Source organism: Nelumbo nucifera, chromosome 1, assembly GCF_055504915.1.
Source record: "Nelumbo nucifera cultivar China Antique chromosome 1, China Antique-T2T, whole genome shotgun sequence".
Classification (NCBI taxonomy): domain Eukaryota; kingdom Viridiplantae; phylum Streptophyta; class Magnoliopsida; order Proteales; family Nelumbonaceae; genus Nelumbo; species Nelumbo nucifera.
Window position 1 is genome coordinate 4,422,494 of NC_142649.1, and position 20,161 is coordinate 4,442,654.

The 20,161-nt window shown below is 43.1% G+C and overlaps 1 protein-coding gene across 1 annotated transcript; it reads right to left on the reverse strand.

Moving 5' to 3' along the window:
- Nucleotides 1–1,329: 1,329 nt before the first annotated feature.
- LOC104605244 (endochitinase EP3-like) lies at nt 1,330–2,424 on the reverse strand. The gene is made up of 2 exons (XM_019199077.2): nt 1,977–2,424; nt 1,330–1,879 (listed from the first exon to the last, which is right to left on the reverse strand). Exons 1-2 carry the CDS (start codon nt 2,386–2,388, stop codon nt 1,467–1,469), a joined length of 825 nt encoding a protein of 274 aa, XP_019054622.1. The 5' UTR covers nt 2,389–2,424; the 3' UTR covers nt 1,330–1,466.
- Between the last annotated feature and the right edge of the window lie 17,737 nt (nt 2,425–20,161).

Consider the following 20,161-nt stretch of genomic DNA (forward strand, 5'->3'; position numbering starts at 1 on the left):
GAAAACCACTTCTTGTCATAGTACGATGATGGGTTCGACTTGCTTAAGTTCCACGATGATAGAGATGTCTCATCTGCGAGAGGAGAGGAGAGGAGAGGAGAGGAGCAAAACGCTCATTTTTCTTAAACTAAGGGAAAATTCCCGATTAGTATGTTGTACTTTGGTTCGAGTGACTATTTGGTCCCTAAACTTTAAAATGTGACAACACAGTACCCAAACTTTCAAAATGTGACAATCTAGTACCTACCGTTAACTAGTCCATTAATCAGCCATTAAGTGACATTTGAATAGTCAAAATTGCCCTTCAAATGCCACCGAATTCTCTTTATCAACCATCCAAATATTGACAATAAAATGAACAGTCCCAAATTCTAGATTCTTCTAAACAATCATCAACTTTTTTCAATAGAAGAGGCTAGAATTTGGGACTGTTCAGTTTTTTGTCAACGTTTGGATGGTTGATAAAGAGAATTAGATGGCATTTGAAGGGCATTTTTAACTTTTCAAATGTCACTTAATAGCTAATTAACGGATTGGTTAACGACAGATACTGGATTGTCATATTTTGAAAGTTCGGATACTGGATTGTTACATTTTAAAAGTTTGGGTACTGGATTGTCGCATTTTAAAGTTCGGGAACCAAATTGTCACTCAAGCCAAAGTACATGGTACTGATCGGGAATTTTCCCTTAAACTAACAGTGAGTCTCACTAACGGGGTGAAGTATCCTCGCATGCTTCGGCCCTTCACACGATTTGAAGGATGCGTGGTGCATCCTCCGAATGCACAAATGGTGCCCTGACTAAGGGTACCTGGAGTGAAGTCAAACTTTGTATGAGTTCAGCTTCAGTCAGGGCAAAGCCCATTCGAGCAGTTTTTATTTCTTTGCATTGAGAATATCTCTGTACTTGTATGCTTGATTTCATGGGGAGATGTTCCCAATACAAAATTACAAAAGGCTGTTAGAATAGCATGGGCACAGATTTGCCTTGATAGAAGCCGATCTAGAATCGTATATGCACAATCATCAACTATATTGCCTTGGTGGAGATCAACTCTCAACTCATCCAAATAGAAAGCAAACCGGAAACTATCGGGTTTCTATCCCCATAAGATATGGTGTGTGTAATCAGTATAAACTGCCTAAGAAATAAAGCACATAAGTACAGAAATCTTCCCAATACAAGGCAGTAAAATCTGCCTGAATGAAAATATTCCCAATACAAGGCAGTAAAATCTGCCTGAAAGGGCTTTACGATGAACCAATGATGGTGGTGGTGATGATGATTATAATGATAATACTTGGCATTGAACCACATAAAGTTCTAATGATACCAAAAGCAAAAGGACTCCTTTTTATTTCTTTATATGTTGTATTTATTTTGTTCCACATCATCACTAATTAGTATTTAGTGTCAAACATTAAAACAGACTACTGTATGTAAAAGTAAAACATGATTTCCATTCTAACAAGTAAGGTTGTCACCAGGTGACACACCCAACTGCCCACAATACTCCGTGTAATACCGAACACGAGACTGAACAGTTGCTGGGTTTCTTCCATCGCATTCAAGAGCTCCATTAATGGCTCTTATGGTCGGCCCAAACCCTTGGCCGGAAGTTATGAGCGAGTGGCAGTTATTCATCCAATACCACAATGCTGTCTTGAATGACACCACCACGTCGTTGGCCACCGTCTCCGGCGCATTCAGACCGTCGAATCCAATGCTGTTTCCGGCCGGCCCATAGTTAAAATTCCACGATAGCTGAATCGGCCCACGGCCGTAGTACCCCTTGCCTGCAACGCACGGATACTCTGTGTTGGTCTCGTCACAGTAGTCCTTGGAGGGTCCATCGATCTCTTCTATATAGCAAAAGTCTGTAAACCCAGAAACAATATATTGTTAGTTAATGAAAACTCAGTGATCGGAGCTACTGGTTCAACAGAATTCTGAGGGATCATGAAGAAATTTTACGTCCAGTCTCATGTGTCACATGTGCAAAGAAAGCTGCAATTTCACGCTTGGAGTCGTCGGCAGTCCCAACCTTGCCGAAGCGAGAGTAGGAGTTAAGGGCTTCGAGGAACGCATTCCGTGTGTAGAATTTCTTCCCGACACAGCTGTCCTCCGCCTGATTAATTATCCCGTTAAAGAACTCCGGCGTGACGATATCAGCAACGACGACGTCATTAGTGCTGGCCGGATCATTACATGGACCCTGTTGGCATCCTGCACCACAGTAGTCCTCACCTGTGCCACAGTACCCCCACTGGCTGCAGCAAAGGTCTGCAGCGCAGCCGCAGTTCTGACCCTGAACAGACTCCGGCAAAAGCCCGGCTAGAATTCCGGCCACAAGGGCAGTGAGAACTATCGCTTTGGGAGTAGCCATAACGAATACAGAAATGGATGATTAGAATGTGTTCGCAATGGAAGTGAGAATGGGTATTTATAATTTGGTTTCAATCACATCAGTCAACAACCAAAAGTCAAGAGGTTCGGCGGTGAATGCTCAATTATGACTTTTTGACATCTGAAATTGACTATGAAATTTTTGCTTGTGCTTCGCCAAAGTCAAGAGGTTGGGACGTTAAAATTAATTCCTCCGCTGACTTTTCTTGTGCATCGCCAAAGTCAAAGGAGATTATCGTTAGGGGTCCGTTAATTCGTCTGTTGACTTTTCTTGTGCTTATAGATGGGTGGATACATGCTTTCACACCGATGGAGGATGATTTGGCACGACCTCCAAAACGGTGACATTTGAACCTGATTCAGCACGAGTAATAGCTCAACATCGAGGTCTATTACGACCAAGTAATGAGCCCATAAAGTAGTTTGCCATTTCGTAGCTCGTAAAAAGGATGCGAGCTCCGGGTTCCCCGAGCTTCCCCGAAGGGGATTTCCAAGGCAACTTTAGCTCGCGAGATAGGGAAACCAGCTCGCCTGGGCCCCCAGCAGATAAGTCGTCCCAGGGACCAATTCTACTAAGGGTAACCCTGAGGTATTCCCAAGCTCGCTACAAAGTTGTTCGCAAGTGCACAACATGAGCGTTCCTTTGGAAGCTTCTATCTGACAGGCCGTACCGATCAGATTGCGCCACGTCCCTTAACTGACGGCGCAGTCTTTGTCCTTTCGACAGTCTGCGCCCATGTCTCTCAGCTGGCGGAGGCGCGCCTGCCCCTTGGAAACATGCCACTCACCCGGGTAAGGAGTACGTTGCAACGGCCACCTGCGTAGCCCTGGCAGGTAACGGCTGTGGCAGGGGTCCAGTGGCGGTTACGCCCGATCCAACAAGAACACCCCTATAAAAGCCCTCAAGGAAGAGGGGAAAAGAGATCTTCAGACTTTGGAACACATTAATATTCTCATACTCTAAACTGCATACACCTTTGCTCGCGAGCTAATCTCTCGAACACAGTGATAAAGCGCGACCTACACTCTTAGCTTTAGCACTCTTCTTTTCTCTTTCCCCTGTGTTCTGACTTAAGCATTGGAGTATTCCCACCGGGTAAGTCCCCGGGAATCCTTATTTTCCGTCTTCTCAGGTGTCGTCTGTCGCCAACAAGGAGCTAGTCAGCAAACAGCTAGGAGTGCCCGGATCGCGCCGCATCATTTGGCGTCGTCTGTGGGAACGCTTCTAAAAGCCTCCCTCTAAACTTTCACAGTTCCTTCTTTTCTGAAAACTTAGCACCCATGGCTTCTTCAAGCAATGTCGAACGTAGCATGGAGATGGACATCGCCAAAGAACAGCTCTAGGCCCCCGTGGTCTGCATTGGGCAGTTCACCATTCCCCTTTCAGTGGATGGAGTCCCTAGCCTGAACGTGCCACGAGCAGTGACGCCTGTGAGTGTTCCCCTTCCCCCCTCTGTTGAGACAACCTTTGTTGAACCAACTATTGTCCCTCCGACGACAAGCCAGAGCCAACTTGACAACCTGGTGCAGTCCATGCGGGCCATGCAAGCCCAGATGCAGCAGTTTCAGCAGTTCCAGCTCTACTAGCAGCAAGTGCTGCACCAAGTCTCTCAGTATCACTATTAGTAGCAATTCCCTCAACTGCCTCAGCTCCCTCCTCGGCACCCAGCCTCACAACAAGCTAGGTCCCGCCGCCAGGATGAACACCCTTCTCGCCAAGGAGAGGCTTCCCAGGACCCCCCTAAGAGCCAAGCCTCCTCTCAAGGCAGAAAGGAAAGACCAGCCACTCCGGTCTCGTCACGGGCAGTCAGGTCGGGAGGACCCCAGCTTGCCAGATCTACGTCACCTCAGCAATCGAAGTTCGAAGCCCCACTTCTGGAGAACCGGTTAGAGATTCTAACTGTAGACTCTAAGCAGAACCCCTCTGTCCGTAGCCATCACCAGCAACCCGAGTTGCTTCCTGTGCAAACTATGCCATACAGTACGGAGGTGAGCAGCACCAATGCGGAGCCCGCCAAGAAGCAAAGACGTCGCTGCAGAGCTCGCCGAACTACCACCCACAACCTGCCCGAGCTCAGAGATAGGGAAGAGGTAAGCTCGAGTGAAGTTAAAACTCCCCTCCTTTCTATTCCATCCCCCTGTCTCCCGAGCTCCAGGCTGTTCCAATGCCCAAGGACTTCAAGCTCCCCCCTCTCGACAAGTATGACGGGTCGTTTGACCCGAATGATCATGTAGATGCTTTCCAGTCACAGATGCACCTGGTAGGGCCATTGAGTCTTGCATGTGTGTTGCCTTCTCCACCACTTTCAGAGGAGCGACCTGCATGTGATATCGGAACCTTGCACCCAGATCTATAAGAAGTTGGGCACAGTTTGCGCAAGCCTTCACGTCCCACTTTGTCACCAGCAAGCGGTGCCCGCGAACTGAGGAAAGCCTTCTCAGCATAGTCCAGAAAGAGGGAGAGTCCATCCGGGGCTATATCAAGCGGTTCAACGATGCATGCATACAGATACCGCGCCTGGACCCCATAGTGCGCCTTGCAGCAGCCAAGAAGGGCGTGACACACAAAGAATTCAAGTGGCACATGGTTGTCAACCAGTCGGCGACCATAATTGAATTCCTCAAGCTTGCGGACAGGTTCATAGCCATGGAAGAAGAGATCAACCAGAAGGGGGAAAGCGTGCCCAAGAAAAGAAAAAGAGAAGGAGAACCTTCCAGCCAAGGAGACAGCCGAAAGAAGGACTCGGCGTGAGGAGCAAAGCAGGGTCAACCGTTCCGAGCCCCTGTTGCGGACCGAACTGATTACACCCCACTGAACGCGAAGCGGGCCGAAATCCTGATGGCAATCAATGATGCCCCGTACATGAAGTGGCCACCCCGCCTGAGGGGGAATCCCAATGAAAGAAATAAAATTTTGTATTGTAGTTTTCACAGAGACCACGGTCATAGTACTGAGAACTGCAAGAATCTCCGCGACGAGATAGAGGAACTCATTCGTCGTGGATATCAAAGAAATTTCTTACAGAATAACAACAATAATAATAATAAAGCAGGTCGGCAAGGGAAGCATGGTAAGGATGCTCCCGAGTCCAGGAGCAGGCCGATAGAGCAGTCGCAGAGGCAGCCTCCGAAAGAGAGGCCAGTTCGGGGCACCATCCACATGATAGTTGGAGGCTCAATCGTTGCAGGCTGTACCTCGGTGGCAGCTTGGACGTTAGTTCACAAAGCTGCCAGGGAAGAACAAAATCCTCCGAAACAGCCAAAGACAAAGGAACCGATCTTCTTCACGGAGGACGATGCGTGCGGGGTCCACTACCCCCACGATGACGCACTCGTCATAAAAGTAAGGATCAATGATTTTGAGGTCAGGCGCGTCCTCGTTGAATCAGGAAGCTCGACAGATATCCTCTTCAAAGTCGCATTCAACCAGTTTCAGTTGTAGGGAAGCGACTTGAGGCCCACTAATACTCCCTTGGTGGGCTTCAGCGGAGAAGAAGTCAGGTCCCTCGGGAAAATAATAGTATCTGTGGAACTCGGCACATGGCCCAACGTAGTCAGACTCAACCATGACTTTTTGGTGGTCGTGACCTCCTCCCTGTACAACGCCATAATAGGTCGGCCGATCACCCATGTCCTACGAGCGATGGTCTCCACTTATCATTTGGCAATGAAGTTCCCTACAGACTTCGGAGTAGGGGTAGCGCGGGGTGACCAACTTGAGTATCGCAAGTGCTATGTCACCGCCCTCAAGGGAAAGACCAAGGTGGCCGACAACCTCGAACTGGAGCGACCTACGGAGCAAGGCAAAGAACGAGCTACACCCATGAAAGAGACAGTTGTTATCCCAACTTCAGCAGAAGACCCAGGTCAAACACTTCAGATCGGTGCTTCAGTCCAAGAACCCCTGCGATCTGAACTATTAGGCCCGTTAGACAGAAGAAACGTAACCTAGCCCCGGAGCGAAGGAAAACAGTCGACGAGGAGGTCGCGAAGCTCCTCGCAGCGGACTTCATAAGAGAAGTCCATTACCCGAGCTGGGTAGCCAACCCCGTTCTGGTAAAGAAGGCTAACGGCAAGTGGCGCATGTGCGTCGACTACATCAACCTAAACCGAGTCTGCCCAAACGACTGCTTCCCACTCTCCAGAATCGACCGCTTAGTGGATGCGACCTCGAGGCACGAGTTGCTGAGTTTCTTAGATGCCTATTCGGGCTATAACCAGATCAGGATGCACCCGATCGATGAAGAAAAGACTACCTTCATCACAAAGTTCGGTCTATATTGTTACAAGGTTATGCCCTTCGGGTTGAAAAATGCTAGGGCAACCTTTCAAAGGCTTGTAAATAAATTATTTGAGTCATTGATTGGCAGAAAAATAGAGTGTTATGTAGACGACATGGTCGTCAAAACACAGTTCTCACACGAATTAATACAAGACTTGCATTCTGTCTTTCAAATTCTACGACAATTTAACATGAAGTTGAATCCAAACAAATGTGTCTTCGGTGTCACCTCGGGCAAATTCCTAGGATACATCGTTAATCAACGCGGCATTGAGGCCAACCCGGATAAGATTAAGGCCATCTTAGATATGAGACCACCCCGGAAGTTGAAGGAGGTTCAAAGGTTGAATGGCCACGTAGCCACCCTGAGCCACTTTATGTCCAAGTCAGCGGACCGCTGTCTGCCTTTCTTTTAAGGTAATTAAAAGCAAAGGGTTCGAATGGACCCAAGACTGCCAGCTCGCATTTGACAAGCTCAAGAAATACCTCGCTAGTGTGCCAATCTTAACCCGGCCCGAAGAGGGCGATATTTTAGAATTGTACCTCTCGACAAGTGACGAAGTGGTCAGCTTGGCACTGATAAAGGAAGTAAATCGGGTCCAACGACCCATCTATTATGTTAGTAAAGTATTGTAGAGAGCAGAGACGACATATCCAGAGATAGAGAAGCTAGCCTACGCACTGGTCATTACAGCTCGAAAGCTCCGTCCATACTTCCAGGCTCATACTGTTATCGTCCTCACCGACAAACCTCTAAGGCAAGTCTTACTTAAGCCCGAGGTCTCTGGTCGACTGACGAAGTGCGCCGTTGAGCTCAGCAAGTACGATCTCTGATACAAGCCGCAAACTGCTATTAAGGCCCAAGCCTTAGTAGATTTCATTGTTGAGTGCACTTTCAGCTCCGAAGTCCCCAAGCCGGTTGAGCACGAGGCCCCCAATCCGGGCGAGCCCGGAGCTCCCAGGCTAGTTGAGTCCAGGCCCGTGAGGTAGTAGCCAGTGTGGCATCTCTCCTAGTTAGGCCAAGCGCGAACTGGGATGAGGAGCCCTGGATCCTTCACATAGATGGCTCCTCAAACTAGCAGGGCAGTGGAGCCGGAATAGTTCTGCATGGCCCAAGTGGCACAAAATTGGAGTACGCATTACGCTTCGAGTTCGCGACATCCAACAATGAAGCGGAATATGAAGCGTTGATAGCTGGACTAGCTTTAGCCAGAGAAGTAAAAGCCAAGCACATCGTCATCTGCAACGATTCCCAACTCGTAGTCAACCAAGTCATAGGAGATTACTAAGCTCACGAACCAACCATGGTTGCTTACTTAGCCAAAGTAAGAGAGGCTCTACTCAACTTCCAATGACACTTCATCAGTCAAATCCCGAGGTCGGAGAACGCTGAGGCCGATGCCATGTCCCGGTTAGCCAGCACCAGCGATATCAACATGAGAATCATGTACATAGAGGACCTACCTCGGCCTGGCATCCTTGAGGGGGCAGAGGAGGTCGCTCCCATCATTCAAGCAGAGCCAAGCTTGATCGACCCGCTCGCAAGCTTCTTGCTACATGGGACCCTCCCTGCAGACCGCAATGCAGCCAGAAGGGTAGAGCGCCAGGTAGCCAAATACGTCATGATAGACGAACGGCTGTACCGGAGATCCTACACGCTCCCCTACCTGCGTTGCTTGCGACCTACCGAAGCCGAGCTCGTACTCAGTGACACTCATGAGGGTCTGTGTGGCGGACACTTGGGGGGCAGGGCCCTCGCCCAAAAAGAACTACGACAGGGGTATTATTGGCCAACAATGAAGGCATATGCCATCGAGCTCGTCAGAAAATGTGACAAATGCCAGAAGCATGCCAATATTCACCATCAGCCTGCTGCCGACCTCAAGTATCTCACCAGCCTGTGGCCTTTCGCACAATGGGGCATCGACATACTTGGACCATTCTCGCCAGCAGCAGGCCAGAGAAAGTTCTTAGAAGTAGTAGTGGATGATTTCACCAAGTGGGTAGAAGTTGAACCTCTTGTAACGATCACAGCCCGGAACGTCCAAAACTTCTTTTGGAAGAACATTGTGTGCCACTTCGGGCTACTTCAGGTACTAATTTCTAACAATGGCAAGCAGTTTGAGGACATCAAATTCCAAAACCGGTGCCAAGATATGGGGATACGACAGAATTTGACTTCGGTCACGCACCCTCAAGCAAACGGTCAAGCAGAAGTCACAAATAGAGTCATCCTCCGCGGACTGAAGGCACGTTTGGACCGAGCTAAAGGATTGTGGGAAGACGAGCTACCCAGTGTCCTATGGGCTTATCGAACCACGGAGAAAACTGCCACAGGAGAAACTCCCTCCAACCTCACCTACGACACCGAAGCAGTTATCCCAGCAGAGATCGAAGTGCCTACGCTACGACTGGAAGCATATAATGACAAGACAAATGAAGATGAACTACGTACCAACCTTAATCTACTCGACGAAGTAAGGGACCTCGCATACATCAGGACTGCAACTTACCAGCAAAGAGTATCTCGGTACTATAACGCCAAGGTCAAGAAGCGGAACCTCCGCGTCAGTGACCTGGTCCTTCGTAAAGTTATGGTACCTAAGCCCGGTGTTGGCAAGCTCGGGTCCAACTGGGAAGGACCTTACCGAGTGAAACGAGTGCTTGGGGAAGGAACATACGAGCTCAAAACCCTAGAAGGGAAACAAGTACTTTGGGCATGGAATATTGTCAACTTAAGACAGTATTACCTATAACAACTGAGTAGACTACGAGTCACTCCCAGAGCCTAAGGGCCAAAATGCCGAGCTAGCGTGACCTCGGCGTAATAAGACCCAGTCGCCTCCATGGCATGGGCAAACTCCAAGAGTGGATTATGAGTCACTCTCAGAGCCTAAGGGCCAAAATGCCGAGCTAACGTGACCTCGGTGTAATAAGACCCAGTCGTCTCCACAGCATGGACAAACTCCAAGGGCGGACTATAAGTCACCCCCCGGCTTACGGGCTAAAACACCAAGCTAACTCACACCTCGACATCAAGAAAGACTTAGCCATTCTGATGATGAAGGCAAAGTATGAAAAGCGTAAGCAGATCAGGTTTAAACCCCGCCAAGCATAGTTCGTTTCAGTACGTTGATTGAACTAAAGAATAACCGACAAGTGTATGGTTCGGGCACACATGGTAATCACTTCGCTGCGCACCATAGAGATGCCATAACAAAAAGAGGATCAGGGAACAACAAAAGGAAGCAAAACGAAAGAAGAAAGGAAAGAATCACTTACCACCATGCAGTGAGAGGAGGCAAACGCAGCGAGGTCCTCGGGCTCCATTTCCCCCCACTTGGTGACCTCGTCGTTACAGATTGCCCTCCGGATCTTCCGTCGAGCCACGACGCAATCATTCACCCCCTCCTAGTTCCCCACTAGGAACCGTGGATAAGGAAATGACTGGAGAGCATTACAGGGAGTCACCCCCTGTCATGGGAGCTCGCCCCCTTCGAAGCCAGCCCCACTAGCTCCTCCTTCGGGAGGAGGTGACAGGATTTCAGGTGGCGGAATCTCAGGTGGCGGAGAGGATAAGACCGGCTCGGCAGATCCGAACTTGGTGCCCCCCGAGGGGGGAGTCTGATTGAGGCGCGACCTCTTCTCTCTGCGCCTTTGGTTGCTTGAAAGGAGGCGGCGCGAGTCGATACCAGACATGATGGCTGCCAAGAAGAAACCGCAAAGTGTTAGTTTGGTAAGAACAAAGTATATGTATATGAACACAATGTTATGACAAGTACTACACGACCTAAAAAGGCAACCTACCCAGGCTCAGGCCGGCCTGCACGAGCTTCTCCTCGGTCAAGTAGTCTGAACAGAGGAAGCCTACTAATGCCCAGGACAGCATCATTTTTTGAGTATCGGGGTCCAGCTCGACCCCGGAGTCCTGGATGGCGCCCCTCCAAGAAGTAGGGAAGGGCCACCCATTGGGGTTGCAGACCAAAAAATAATCTCGCTTCCAAGTAGGAATTTTTTTCGGGAGCTCATGCAAGAGCTTGTAGCCACGGTGGGGAGAGAAGTAATAGAGACGCCTCTCCGTTGGAGCCTTGGGGGTAGCATTCTTTATACAAAGGATTGCGGAAAAAATATCAAGATTCAAGGGAAGACAGTATTCCCAACACAAGGATATAGTCCCAACCATGTTCCGAATGGCATTGGAATGAAGCTGATCGATGGTGACATTAAAGTGATTTAGCACCTCCACTATCAAGGGGTGTAGGAGAAGACGCAGGCCAGCCTCGAGCTGCTCCTGGTAAATGACTATCTCATTGGGACTATGCTCCCACGGAAAGTTACCAGTGGGAAGGTAGTAGAGGAGGTCCCCGGGAAGGTGGAAATAACTATTTAGAGACCTAAGCCTCCCCTTTGTCATGGAGGAAGGGCCGAAAGAATCGGGCTCCCTTCCCCGAGAAGTAGAGGCTCCGTCACCGGAGGTCTCCCGAACCCTCGTGACCTACTCCCAAGCTCCCCCCGAGCTCGAGGGAGCATCATCGCCCTAGTCACTGCCTTGATGACGAGTATGGTACGGGTACCCAGACATGACTGATAGTAAGTAAGACTCACCGAAAGGGACGGGATGAAGTGAGTTGAGGAACTCGAGTAGACTTGACAAATGCGTGACTTCAGAATCTAAAGACAGCAAGATGGCGTAAGGGAAAAAGAGACCAGAGGGCCCCCCTATTTATAGCCCCCACTCCGAATCAACGGCCCGGATTAATGCAAATCCAACGGCTCGCAGGCGTACTGACCGCACGCCTTCTGAAAACCGAAAGCGATTGGCTGCACATCTTCCATGATTAAGGTAGTGACGGCTGCACGACATCCAGAGTTAAGCGCCACTTCAGCACATTTTCAGAATCCAAAAAGTCAGAAAATCTCCTGATTCCCACGAATGCATTTAATGTGAGTAGTCAATAAAGTTTGAATTTCAGTCAAATCATTCTATCATACTTCCTGAACTCCTCGCGCTAAGGCGACACTCTTAGCCCAAGGAGTGGGGGGCAATTGATGGAGGATGATTTGGCCCGACCTCCAAAACGGTGACACGTGGACCTGACTCAGCGCGAGTAACAGCTCAACATCGTGGCCTATTACGACCAAGTAATGAGCCCATAAAGCAGCCCACTTCTTCGTAGCTCGTAAAGAAGGAGCTCGCCACAACGCGAGCTCCGGGTTCCCCAAGCTACCCCGAGGGGGATATTCCGAGGCAACTTTGGCTCACAAGATAGGGTAACCAGCTCGCCCGAGCCCCCAAGCAAATAAGCCATCCCAGGGACCAATTCTACTAAGGGTAACCCTGAGGTATTCCCAAGCTCACTACAAAGTGGTTCGCAAGTGCACAGCATGAGCATTCCTCAGGAAGCTTCTATCTGACAGGCCGTACCAATCAGACTGCGCCATGTCCCTTAACTGACGGCGCAGTCTCTGTCCTTTCAACAGTCTACGCCCACGTCTCTCAGCTGGCGGAGGCGCGCCTGACCCTTGGAAACGTGCCACTCACTCGGATAAGGAGTACGTTGCAACGGCCACTTGTGCAGCCCTGGCAGGTAACGGCTGTGATAGGGGTCCAATGGCGGTTACGCCCGATCCGACAAGAACACCCCTATAAAAGCCCTCAAGGCAGAGGGGAAAGGAGATCTTCAGACTTTGGAACACATTAATATTCTCATACTTTAAACCGCATACACCTTTGCTCGCGAGCTAATCTCTCGAGCACAGTGATAAAGCGTGCCGTACACTCTTAGCTTTAGCACTCTTCTTTTCTCTTTCCCCTGCGTTCTGACTTAAGCATCGGAGTATTCCCACCGGGTAAGTCCCCGGGAATCCTTATTTTCCGTCTTCTCAGGTGCCATCCGTCACCAACAACGAGCCAGTCAACAGACAGCTAGGAGTGCCCGGATCGCGTCGCATCACATAGTGTGCAGAGTTTATGTTCGGAGGGAAATGCATGTGATCTATTTGACAAATATCATTTTGTGGGTTATAACTAAGGTTTAAAGTATCCGAAACATAAAGTATATCAGACAGTTAATTTTAAGAGACATATCGAGATATGCTTTGGAAATGTATAGATACGGATGAAAAATTAAGATATGCATTGATACACTTGAAAATCCAAAACAAAAATCCTTAAAAATATGAACAATAATAAAAGAGTCTTATGTGAGTATAATTAATTTATTTAAACATAAAAACCATTCTTTAATGATTTATATAAAGTATTGGGATATAATTAATAACCATTGAAAAATAATAGAAGAACTAAAATGTGTGTATATATACTAATATTTATTAGTTAATATTTTTTTGAAGTCATTTATTAGTTAATATGTATTATATATAGATTTAGATAATATTTATTATGTATACAAGTTAATATACATCTTAATTTTAAATAAGTAAATATAACTTGTATTCATCTTATTATTATATAAATATTAATAATCATATTTATAGCATTTGTTGAGAAACATCCACCAAGGCAAGAAAGATTACTTAAAGTATAAAAAAGCATGTTCTAATAAGTAATTAAGATTGGCGTAATGGTTAAATAATCATTATTGTAACCAAATGACTTGGGTTATTAACTTGTTATCTTTGGTTTGTGACTTTTAACAAGCTATTTCACTTAAATAACATTTAATGACATATTAAATGATGTTATTTAAGGTAACTTAAACGAACATTTAATTAAATTAAATTAGTATTTATTGATGTCACAAACTTTAAGGCTTAATTAAAATTGATATTAATGAGAGAGAGAAGAGATAAAAAAAATTAAATTTAAAAGGGTGAGGGAAATTAAATTCGGCTGATACATAATGTGTATCTTTTCTATGCAAAATATGTTTGCGATTTTTATAGTTCAGTCCACCCCTAGGGTGGAGCTAGGATTTTTAGGGGTGAACTGAATTCTGATTGTGGATTGATGCCAAATTCATGGGCAGAATGCGATTTATAGAGATTAGGAGAGGACTGCAATTCAGATTTTTGAGGTGGATTCCAGTCCACTTATCCCAAATATTTTTAATGTGAGGCTGAATGGCATATGAACAGAGTTTTTGCTTTATAAGAGATTTCGACAGCATTTGGGGCTGCATTTTTTGTTTTTTTTTTTGAATTTTGAGTGTAAAGATTATATGTACATGTAAATGCAAACTTTTGGTCAAGGAATATGTGCTAATTTGTTTCCAAAAAGTTCCTGTGTTATTTATTTAGCTCATTGGTTGTGATGCTATTTATTTGATGATGACCAATTTTGAATGTCATTTTTACTTTTGTTTTCTTTTTTTTTTTTTGTTTTTGGGTATTTGATGTCACTCATCATTAATAGTAATAACCCTCTTCCTAAATCAATACTTACAGGAATTGATTTTGCATCAATGTTGAAACAAACTAATTAATATTTTCTCCTACTTGAATGCATAAATGATGAATAAAAATAAATTTATTAATTATTATTTTCAGTACAAAATTATATATTTTATTTTGTAGTAAATTGAGTTCTACTACTGGTAGATAGAAATGTTACCAGGCATTGCTGCTACAACCTGCAAGGATGACGTATATCCATAGAAAGGGCAATAAAAAGGGGAAAATCTATGCCAGAAAGACATTATACCCAGAAGGCTTTAACTAATCACAACCCCATGAGTGTTAGTGAAAACCCATTGATTGGCTCTACTTTTACGATGAGATATCGGTTATTGGTTGTAAATTTTTCCGATATGATATCTTCCCGGTATTGATCAGCTTGTTACCAGCCCAACTGATGCAACTATTCTATTGGGTATCAAATGGAAAGGCAGTCCTCCTTGACTAGTCCAAAATGTCATGCTAGAACCTCAAGGAAGAATCATGAAAAGTCAATATGAAATATGAAGCCAAAATATCTCTTTTTAAGTCTTTAACTATTTTCCTTTTTGGAAGTTAGAACATGGAGAGTTTATGTTTTTCTCCCCTCCATAGTTGGTTAATAGGCACCTTGGGCAGTCTCCCTTTTCAATTATATAATTCCCTACTTTACCAGAAAAGCCCTAAATTGTCAAATGGGGGATTCAAGACTCACTCTGAATGGTCATATGATCATTCAACCTTAGGCGTAAAGGAAGTATCGATATGCCCTTCTGTATCGGCAGGGGCGTATCGCTACTAAAAACTATATGCTTAATGTTTTTTTTTAGCTTTTTTTTTTCAAAACTTGATTTCTGGAAATGTTTCTTAAGTCCTTTTTTTATTGAAATAAATGGGTCCCGAAACACATGTAAATAAGTGTATCGAGACCGAAAGATACGATACGATACACCCGATAGGGGGTGTATCGTATTGATATTTTGAACCTTGCTTATCAGCCCCATCTCACCGATGAAAATTGTGGTCTATATTTGTTAGGAAGTGGGAAGAGACCTAGGCTGCGTTTGGTTGCAATGTAAACGCAAATATGTACACTACATATTTACCCATTTTTCGGTTCATGAATGCAAATACGGTTCACATTTTAAACCGTTTTTGCATTCATCTTGTTTGTTTGAATAAATGCAAAAGTGTGGGCCCGTCATTAAATGCTCCAACTATCTTATGCTCCAATGCATTAACTTTGGTCAAAAAGTTAATTATCAAAAGAACACAAACTTGTATCCAAAAAATAGGTACAGTAATGCTCTCTTCTACAATACAAAAGTGTCAAAAAATACATTTTTGCTCTGATAATCATTACTTTTTTACATTTCAAACAAATGCTCACAAATGCGAACCGGGGTACATAAATACCCCGGTTTGGCATTTGTATCGCAAACAAATGGAACCCTAACAACAAATTCACTTCTTGATTAGACCTGTTCATGGGCCAGGCTGGGCTAGGCTTTCACTCTTCATTAACAGATTTTTTAAGGCCTGAGCCCGAGCCCAGCCCAACAATCGGGCCTACAACTTGAGCCCAAGCCCGACCCTCATAAAAAGCCCGAAGTCCAGGCTTGGGCCCGAGCCCGAAGTCTAAAGCTCATGTCATTGCTAATGTTGAAATAGCTGAACAAAGAGAGAGAGAGAGAGAGAAAGAAATTATAAAGAAAAAAAAATGTATATTAAATTATTAATATGTATTATAATAAATATTATATAAATTAGTCGAGCCAGGCTGGGCTTGGGCCAGGCATTTTTGACAAATCCCAAGCCGGGCCTGAAACACAATTGAGCTTGGTGTTTTGGGCCCAAGGTCAAGCCCGCAAGCCTCTAACTACATGTCCAAGCCCGACCAAAGTACATCTAGGCCATCGGGGTATCCGACCCGTGAACAGGTCTATTCTCGATATATCAATAACCTAACATATGATTTCAGATTTTTATTTGAAACAAAATCCAACAAGGAGAAGAAGGCAGTCAGATTTGGTTACTCTGCTCATTTGCATCATCTTAGCGTTGGGAGGTCTGGAGGACTTTTAATTTGTTAGTATGAAAAAAGTCAATTGACCATTGCATATCTTATTTCCAACCCTCCATGGAATCTCCTATAGAGTCTAGCTAGAAAAGTCTTTCAATCACATCTATATATCCATAAGCTGCATGCAGAGAATTTCCCTAGTCAATATATGGTTCCATGAGATGATCGATTCAACCAACCTAATGAACATGGGCATTGTAGGCATAGCTAGTTTATACATAAAGCAACAAAAGAAATATGAATTAATTAAATAAATAGACTTGGGAACAAAAGAAATATGAAATAATTAAATAAATAGACTTGGGAGTTGGCCAAGCTCTAAAATTGCTCCAGTAGATTAATTGTGAAAGTGACAAATGGCCAACCCGGCCCCTTGTGGATAAGGATACCTCAACCCTATTAATTCAAGTTACACCAAACCGATAACTATTCTTGTTCTTCGGACCTTATTGGGTCTTCTACTTGTGTATTTTAAAATTTCAAGCCTGGGATCAAATCCCACTGCCACCAGGGGTTGGGGGGTGTTAAATGGACCTGGTCCAATCCAATCCAATAAATATTTTGGACCAGTCCAGAACAATCTGTTCAAATTCCTATTAATTTATATTGGTTTCAACTCAAATCTGGTCCATTGATACCTATATTCTTATCTCTATCAATGGACTAGATATTGGCTCAATCCAATATAAATTCATTATGGATGGAACAGGTCCAATCCAATATGTCATATTGGTCTGTTCAGTCCATCCAAATTCAATATGTCTTATTGGTCTGTCCAATCCGTCCATTGGATAGAGTCCAACCCAAAATCGGTCCATTTACACCCGTATGTGTAGGGTGTTAATATCCTCCTACAAACATACTTAGCCTCTTGGATTCCAAATCTTTGGTTCATATTTGGAGATTCTACAAAGAATTTTCTTTTTTATGGTAAAAAACTAGGTTTCTCTAAGCTCTAAATTCTAAAAGTTTAGGTCATAACTTCAAAATCTAAACAATTACCAAATTAATTTTGAAAAGCCAAAAGCAAATTTAGTCCCATCTCTCTCTCCCCAAAAGTAGAAGTGTAAATGGGGTTATGTCGCCCCAAATTTGGACTAGCCCGGCAAAACACGACATGATGGCATGCAGACCATGTTAGACCCAACACGATGGTCCAGGCCATGCTGGGCTTGGGGTTCTAGGTCCATAGGCCAATAAGACAGCCTACGGGCTACATTCGGTCCGCCCGATGAACTAGTTGTTGGGGGTCAGCTTTTTGGGGTTTTTACAGAAATACCCTCCCAACAACTATATAGGGGGTATTAATGTCTTTTGATTTTGGGGGAGAAAGAATGACACAAATGCCTCCAATAACTATATAATAGTTAGTTTGGGGGCATTTTGGGTAAAGTGATAAATAGCTTTAAAATAACCAAAATACCCCTCCCAACAACTAAAAAATGACTAGTTTTTAGGGTATTTTGGGCAATTGAATTATTTTCAATTCCTATAAATAGACCTATCCTCCACTATTCTCATCACACCAATTCAACAATTCTCTTAATCTCTTCTCTAGTTCTCATACTCTCTCAAGTCTCAATCTCTCAATATCTCATACATTCTTTGATTCTCTAACTTTATTGAAGTTTTAATAAGAAGAATTATTACTCAACAACTCAAGTATCTCAAGTTAGTAATTTGGAAGGCTTGGACTCTTGGAGTTGAAAGGCTTCAATTGTTGAAATCAAGTTGGAATTTCGAACCGGCAATTTGGGTAAGTGCAATTAAACTAATTTTTATTTTTTTTAGGATTTCAAAAAATGGATGGCTCCTCCTAAAACCAATTCTCCAACATGTTCAATGTCAAGGATATTCAATCACATCATCTCAAGTTAGTAATTTGGAAGGCTTGGACTCTTGGAGTTAAAAGGCTTCAATTGTTGAAATCAAGTTGGAATTTCGAACCGGCAATTTGGGTAAGTGCAATTAAATTAATTTTTATCTTTTTTAGGATTTCAGAAAATGGATGGCTCCTCCTAAAACCAATTCCCCAACATGTTCAATGTCGAGGATATTCAATCGCACCATGGTAGTGTTAGCACCAATATGGATGCTATTGATATTGACGGAACTTCCACCCCTAGTACTAATACTAGGGGAAAGAAAAAGAAGGTCACTAAGTTGATTAGCCTGGTTTGAAAAATATTTAAAATAGAAGATGTTCAGGGGAAGGGAAAAAGAGTTGTTTGCCAAAAATGTAGGAAAGACTTTAGCTATTGTAGCAAGGGTGGTACTGGCCATTTAGACAGACATTTGCTCACCCATGAAGAAGAAGGGAGAGAAACAAACATAAATACAAATCGGGCGGGGGGGTTTGGTACTTTTAAATATTTTTAAGAAAAAATGAGACAAGAATTATCAAAATATATTGTACATGCTGAACAACCATTTTTGTTAGTTGAAGATACTAAACTTGAAAAATGGTTACGTAATTCTATAAATCCACAATTTTAAAAAGTTTATAAGAATACTATTAGATCAAATGCTTTAAAAATTTATTATTCATATAAAAAAATTAATTTATATGTTATCAAATCTTAATTCTGAATTTGCAATTACTTCTGATATTTGGACTTCTAAATTTAACATAAGTTATATTTGTGTTACCAGTCATTTTATAGATGAAAATTGGCTTTTAAATAAAAAGAATGTTAAGTTTTACTAGGCTTGAATACATACTAGCCCAACTATTGCTTTAAGTATTTTAAATACTTTACATGCTTATACAATTGACAATAATTATTTTCTATTAGTTTTGATAATGCTAATAATAATGACTCAGTAGTAAATATTTTAAAACTTCAATTAAAATCATGTTTAAATGATAAATTATTTCATATCAGATGTGCTGATATTATTCAGTATGCTTTAAATATTATTTCTACTCATATTTCTAAAATTAGAAATTGTATTAATATATTAAAAGTTTTAAAGCAAGAAAACAAGAATTTAAATATTTATGTCAAAATTATGGTTTAAAATGTAAACATTTTATATTAGATGCTAATCATAGATGGAATTCTACCTATGCTATGTTAGAAAGTTGTATTTCTCACAAACAAATTCTTAGTGATTTTTATAATGCAAAAAATGCCTTAACCTATCAATTAATGATGATTAATGTTGTCAATCTCTTTAATTGATTGCAAAGCTTCTTTAAAAGAAATTGGGATTTTTAATTTCTTCTTCTGATTCAGTTTGGAAAGAGTATAAATACAAATGTGTGAGTGCAAATAGATACAAAATAATATAAAGTACAAGATTTTACACTCTACATATTTATATTTGTACTCATTCCAAACTAAGCCTCTGCAATTATGCAAGAGCAATTTGATTGTCTTTCCATCTGAATATCATTATAGAGTGACAACAAAAAATTGTTAGAAACATTGCCCAAATCTGAATAGGCAGAGAGACATTGGAGAAGGTTGCTATTGTATTCTGGTTCATATGGGATGTCAGAAACAAAGCAGACGGCTGAACTAATGACCTAGAAACCAGAAGTCAAAGACTCAAAGCGGTTCTCTTTCAGGTCAACCAACTGAGAGGTCGCTTGTTGGTGTATTAGCGGGTTTGTTCCAGCATTGATCTAATTTTGTAACCATCACCTTTGGGAAAAAAAAGGGGTAAGGGGAGATTAGAATACAAAAAATAAATAATAATAATAAATAAAAATAAAATAAAACAAAGGAAAATTGTCTAAAATTCACCATGAAACTAACTTGACGTTAAACTTTATAGAAAAATATAAAATATATACAAAATAAATTAACGTGTGTTAATATATTTCCATTTTAATATTTAGCCATAAAGAAAAGGAAAAAGTTCAAAAAATATTTTCAAATATAAATTACACAAAAACATAGAAATTACAAAAATATAAAAAAATATAGAAATTGTAAACAAAATAAAAAATTATTTCCAAATTATAGAAAAACACAAAAATTACAA

Coding starts and splice junctions, on each gene's coding strand:
- LOC104605244 (XM_019199077.2), bottom strand. CDS start 2,388: ATGGCTACTCCCAAAGCGATAGTTCTCACTGCCCTTGTGGCCGGAATT. Junction 1,880..1,976: donor TGTGACACATGAGACTGGAC/GTAAAATTTCTT, acceptor CTGGGTTTACAG/ACTTTTGCTATATAGAAGAG.